General features: G+C 36.0%; 2 protein-coding genes across 2 annotated transcripts; one reads left to right on the top strand and one right to left on the bottom strand.

Moving 5' to 3' along the window:
* Positions 1-91: 91 nt before the first annotated feature.
* Positions 92-1,628, bottom strand: LOC108381942 (uncharacterized; the record flags this gene model as incomplete). The annotated part of the gene is made up of 2 exons (XM_017638339.1): positions 891-1,628; positions 92-248 (listed from the first exon to the last, which is right to left on the bottom strand). Coding segments are annotated over exons 1-2 (473 nt in total), but the record flags the coding sequence as incomplete, so codon positions are not given.
* Positions 1,629-3,006: 1,378 nt separating this feature from the next.
* Positions 3,007-6,189, top strand: LOC108381943 (acetyl-coenzyme A transporter 1). Its single transcript, XM_017638340.1, has 3 exons — positions 3,007-3,672; positions 3,731-5,186; positions 5,244-6,189. The coding sequence occupies exons 2-3, from the start codon at positions 3,735-3,737 to the stop codon at positions 5,439-5,441; spliced, it is 1,650 nt and encodes a 549-aa protein (XP_017493829.1). The 5' UTR covers positions 3,007-3,672; positions 3,731-3,734; the 3' UTR covers positions 5,442-6,189.
* Positions 6,190-6,246: the final 57 nt, after the last annotated feature.

Consider the following 6,246-nt stretch of genomic DNA (forward strand, 5'->3'; position numbering starts at 1 on the left):
TCGTATTACCCCAGGACTCACGTATGATTTGTCTAAAAATTAATCACTACTTATATCTATGCATTTTTTATTGGTTTTAGATTTCACAAACCTTATCGCAAAATTTTGTATGCTGGAACACACAATAACGAGCAGGAACAACTTAGTATTACACCCATGTTGAGGTTCTAAAATCACGGTATTGTTATCGGGTAGCACGTAATCGGCAATATTTCTTGACGTATTGTAGCCCCAGTCGAGTAGCGCAGCTGAAAGATTTCAAAGGAAGATAAGCTTTGTATTACACATTGTATGTATTTCAGAACAAGCATAATTTTTGGAAGAGTTATGACACAAATTGTACGATTAGGCTTGTGTGAATCAAACGANGCGATAAGAGATAATTTTTATGCACATTCCTGTGTACATACTTTTCAATAGTTACGTCATTTGTATGGCCTTTAATAACAACCAGTTATCACCAGTTTAATACAACCATTACTGTAATCTACTGATATTGTTATCAATTTATTCTAATAATTGAGAAATTTGCACGTTTCTATTTACACTATTTGAAAAATTCACTAACTATAGTCTTTATATTTATATTGCCGCAAAAATAGTTGTGGTTGAACAAGAAGTCCTATATTGCTTCAACCCTTTGTTTGAGTTGTTTTCTCAGGAATGGACTAATTTATATGGCAGGGTATTATTATTTTAATTTTTTTGTTTAATTTCGCTTGATGAAATGGTTAGTTAGATGTGAATACATTTCATTCTATCCGCATTCCTAGTCTTTTCGTAAATTTATGCTTTCCTATAATTTTTTTCCTACGGAAAGGCCAACAAAGTTAAATTAAGTATCGTACATATGTACCTATATTCATACCATATTTTACAATTTCACATACCTTGCCGTTGAATATGCCAATTCGGATAGAGTGGCATGTACAGCATTAATAATATTATTGGTGCCAGCATCAAACAACACACCATACGCGCAACCGGACGTAGGCGACAGCGTCGTCGGGATGGCTTTAACATACCGGAAACAGATATTTTAGATTTAGTACGCCCATACTCTGCAAGCTGCACTCCATTACTGCAGGCGACTGCAATAAGCTCTACCTCAGACGTGTCAGATTCTGAAGAGGATGAGGAATTATTAGGATGTTGGCGTTTCTTTTTTTGTAAGAGTGAGCGCCTTTCATGTTGCGTTGGGAGCATTTTGCGTGCATTGGCCGATAGCAATTAACATATTACATATAAAGTGCATGAAATGACCTTGATAAAAGATTGTACTTCTTGCTACATACATATGTATGCAATATGGTGCACGCAACTCCTAAGTTTCCTATGTCTACCGGTTTAGTTCCCCATCGATCACGAGCACTAGGTCTTCGCCGCTACCCCGCCCCAACTTGATAGGCTTGTGGGAAGCTCTCAGCAGCACGCAACGCTCTTCCAGCGACTATATTTCGTAATTGGTTTGATGGCACGATTATCTAAATTAGTTTTAATACCACCCGCGGTGATATGATGAATTGCAGAAATATTTATATCTTCATGGCTACTTTTACACACTTTTTAACAACAAATAAGCAAACAACTAATTTTTTTAACTGACCTCACTCAGCTGAGAACAACACAAATCTGACACAAATATCAGCAGCTGCAACCCGGCGTATTAACAGGGTTGCCGTGTGCTTTGCATTTTTAATAAATTGGTACCTCTACAAGAGCTTGAATCTTTTAACCCTTTTGTGTTTTCAAAAATTTGTTTGGAAAAACTGTATGTAATGCGAAGATAATTCGATGCTTAAAATTTTAAGTAACAAATCACGAATTTTTGTGAGCACGGGTACAAGGTTCAATAATGAATAACCGCCTACAGATTGTACTTTTATTGCTGCACACCGGTAACATAGAGTTGCAAAACCATCGATAGTTGAATCATTCGCTATGTTCGATAGTTTGTGGCCTCACCATTCGATAGTATCGATACTATCGGTAAGAAATGCTTACGGGCCAATTTTAGTACTTCCGGTGAGTTTGTTCTCCGGGAATTTGTGTCTCCCGAGAAAGAAATCCTCCAATAAGTAACTCCAAGGGAGTAGTATTTTCTCAGAAAATTGGGAGAAGTAAATTCGAACTTCGAAAAACTTCGTCCCGTTTCGTCGTTAACCACGTATCTAAAATTTTTGGGAAAGGCGTCATACTATTTGAAAATAAAACAAAGACTTAATGTCAGTGCTCACTAGTATTAGTAGAACCAGATATACTAAGTAAAAAAGCGTTTATTGTGGAAGAAAATAGGCATTTTTTCTTGCATTCTCTAGAATGATTCTTCTATTGCCGATACGAACGGTTAACACAGGAATAGTAATGGCACGATTAATCGAATAACCGATTATTTTCATTCGGCTAACGATTTAATTGTATCGATATTTTCAAAATAGTCGAAAAGAAACCATCAAATTACTCACACAATAATGTATGAATCAAAATAAGTTGGGCGCATTTTCTTCTTTTTTATATGGAAGAAAATAAGCAACAACATTACCAAACAGAAAAATACCAAAAATCAGTGGTAAGTGCGATATACTTCAGTCATGGAATTTTTCATAAAAAAATTTAATGAGCTACAAAACTGCATATTGAAAATCTTTCCCAGAATAATTAGATTAGAAGCTGGATTTTTTTGTTGATTTTTTTTTTTAATATTACACAAAGTTTGAAATATTTATATTTATACTTTTTTTTGCTAAAGAATAAGCTATATTTAAAAAAAACTAAAATTAAAAAACAAAAAAAATCTTGTCGTGCGCTACAATTTTGACACGGGGTGTAAGTCAGTTTTTTTCAACTTATAAATGGTTTTTATTAATTTTAATTTTAATCGAATTGACCGATTAATCGGTTTATTTTTTACGATTAATGGCAATCGAATGCTTTCGATTAATCAATTAACCGATTTATTTATATTTATTTATAAGAAAAAATTTGAATATGCACTTTCGTAGTCCGTTAAATTTTATTATAAAGTGAAACTTTGAAGTACCCAGGGCTTACCGTTAATTTTTGCAATTTTTTTGTTGAAGGTGTTGCTTATTTGCTACATATAAAAAAAATTGTCTAACATAGTTTGTATAAACTTACATACATGCACGATCGCACAAGTAATTATGAATTCTTTAAGTAGGAATTAAAACCAGCATCCAAAAATGGAAAAGTCGCGAAAGTAACATCGATAGTGGTGACAAATTGTAACTATCGATAGTGCCATCTATAGTTTTGCAGCTTTACGGTAACACTTTTCTGTTGCAACTCTGTGGCCTTTTCCAACAACAAAAGTGTCAATATGATTTGTTGTTAAATTTTATACTAAAAAAATGGTTTTCCCTGCTGTTGCCCTATTCTGCGCATAATTTTGATGTATTAGAATATAAAAATTTTAGTGAAAAACGTCCTGAAATATCTTTTTAAATCATTGCGCTACTAAAATCTTCCTGCTTAGGCTGCATACGAACTCAATCTAAACAATTCTTGAAAATTAAAAAACCTGTCGGATAAAACAAGTTGACACGCAATACAACCACATCGTAATCTATGCGCTGTCGAGTGGGCATAATTGTAAATGGGCTTAAAGTTACTGACGTGTCGCTGCGATTTATATTATAAAATATAGCAATTGTAAATTTGTTCAAATATTTGGTGGTGTTTAGTTTAATAAAATATATTTTGCTTTCAGAAACATGACTGTGCGTCGTCGGCAGGACACAAACCTGTCTCCAACAGATGTTACTGACAAGCAAAGTCTACTTATCGAATCACCACCTTCAGATAGCCCTCTGAATGCAAATGGAAATGAAGAAATTCACGAAAAAACCGATATACGCGGCGATCGCGGTAATATCGCCATACTTTTCTTCCTGTACATCATGCAAGGTATACCATTGGGCCTCATTGCCGCCGTGCCCATGTTGTTGCAGAACCGAGGAGCTAGCTATAAACAGCAAGCCGAATTCTCTTTCGCATATTGGCCATTTAGTATGAAGCTACTATGGGCACCAATTGTCGACTCCATCTACGTGCGTCGATTTGGCAGGCGAAAATCATGGCTTGTTCCATCTCAATACCTTATTGGCATTTTTATGCTATTCTTGTCGTGGCAAGTGGATCGTTGGTTAGGTGGCGATGGTATTGAACCGAATGTGCCCTTACTAACGACGTTATTTTTCTTATTAAACTTCCTGGCAGCCACACAAGATATTGCGGTGGATGGCTGGGCGCTGACCATGCTAAAGCGCTGCAATGTTGGATATGCATCGACTTGCAATAGCGTCGGTCAAACCGCTGGTTACTTTCTTGGCTATGTGGTATTTATAGCGCTGGAATCGAAAGACTTTTGCAACACTTACCTACGCACAGAGCCACTTGATAAGGGACTTGTTACTTTGCCAGAATTTTTATGGTTTTGGGGCATCTGCTTTATGGTGGTCACCACCTTAGTGGCAATTTTCAAAAAGGAAAATGATGTGCAAGATGCACACACTGCTGCGCGTTACACCGATGAACATGAGCTAAACTTACGTGAGAGCTACAAAATACTGTTCGACATGGTACGCATGCGTCCAATACAAATCTTAGCTGGAATATTGTTGACCGTTAAAGTGACTTTTGCTGCTTGTGATGCAGTTACTTCATTAAAATTAATCGACGCTGGTGTACCAAAAGAGAAGTTGGCCCTACTAGTAATACCCATTATACCCTTGCAGATAGTATTGCCGCTGGTAGTGAGCCGCTATACACATGGGCCACGTCCGATGGAGGTTTTTTTGAAAGCCATACCCTATCGAATTGTGTTTAGCACAGTAGCAGCAATCATCACCTATTGCACGCCATACATGATCACGGATGGTCATGTACCTATCTATTATTATGTTATTCTCATTGTGAATTATGCGCTGTATCAGGTGTGTCTGTATTGCATGTTTGTAGCGGTAATGGCATTTTTTGCCAAAATTTCTGATCCTGCCGTTGGTGGCACGTACATGACATTCCTGAACACACTATCGAATCTAGGCGGAAATTGGCCGAATACCGTTGTACTGTGGTTGGTAGATGTGTTGACATGGCAAGAGTGTAAACATGTTGATCCAGTAGTGGCGGCGAAGAATAGCTGCCTGACGAAAGCGCAAAAAGCGGTAAGGTTTTCTAAATGAGAGATAATGTTGAATATAATTTACAACCATTCATTTTAGGAATGTGAGGCTGCAGGTGGCGAATGTCAAATCGTCTTCGACGGATACTATATTGAATCAATAATATGCATATTATATGGAATTATATGGCTGCTGTGCATGCGACGTTGGATAAATTACTTACAAAATTTACAATTGCGTAGTTGGTTAGTTGTTAAAAAAGGGAAGGGAGTAAACAGTGCTAAAAAGGCGAGATAGCAATTCATTGTATGACATGAGGAGGATGACGCTCAACGACATTTGCTAGACGCCGATGAGGCTGAGGCGGCTGAATTCGATAGAAAAACTAAAACAGAGCTTGAGGTTGATAATTCGATGATTTGAGAAAAAATCGCCAGAAATACCTTTGTTTAGTACGGGATTAGCTTAGAAAATAATAATTTAATGTATTTAAATTCCAAATGATATGCTTTTAAATGTATGTATGTATGATTGTAGTGCAATTACAAATGTTTAGTATTTAGTGTTTTACCAATTATTATCCGATGCATTTCGCTGGCTTTCAAAATTGTATTTGCATCCACGGCTCAAACTTTGTAATATATAGCTTACATAAAGTACAATACCGCGTATCGTCATTCTGCAAATCCGCGTAACTAACATTTTTCTGTCAAAAATTGGACTTGTTCACAAAAGCTCTTGGCTAAATCCTTATCTATTCGTCCTGAAATATGCTAGCCAGAAATGCAATTGCTCTATATAAAAAGAGAACCATTTTGAAATATGAGAGATTTTACTCTCTAGCAAATAATTTATGAAACCTCACATACGCGGTTTTGCATTATCTTTATACGCGGTTTTGAATTTTGTTGATACGCGGTTTTGTACTTTATACAACGATATGTATGTACATAAGCATTTTGTAGGTATGCAATTGTAATAAAATTTTTGAATATGTCAATGTAAGGTATATATTTGCTGTTATTAAATGATCTAAATAATAAAACTGCTGGAATATTTTTAAACTTTTCTGCTTCTAAGAGCATTTAGAGCGTTTTTTTTT

This window comes from Rhagoletis zephyria, unplaced genomic scaffold, assembly GCF_001687245.7.
Source record: "Rhagoletis zephyria isolate East Lansing unplaced genomic scaffold, Rhagoletis_zephyria_1.1 Rzeph_scaffold_24467, whole genome shotgun sequence".
NCBI classification, from domain to species: Eukaryota; Metazoa; Arthropoda; class Insecta; order Diptera; family Tephritidae; genus Rhagoletis; species Rhagoletis zephyria.

Coding starts and splice junctions, on each gene's coding strand:
- LOC108381943 (XM_017638340.1), top strand. CDS start 3,735: ATGACTGTGCGTCGTCGGCAGGACACAAACCTGTCTCCAACAGATGTT. Junction 5,187..5,243: donor TGACGAAAGCGCAAAAAGCG/GTAAGGTTTTCT, acceptor CATTCATTTTAG/GAATGTGAGGCTGCAGGTGG.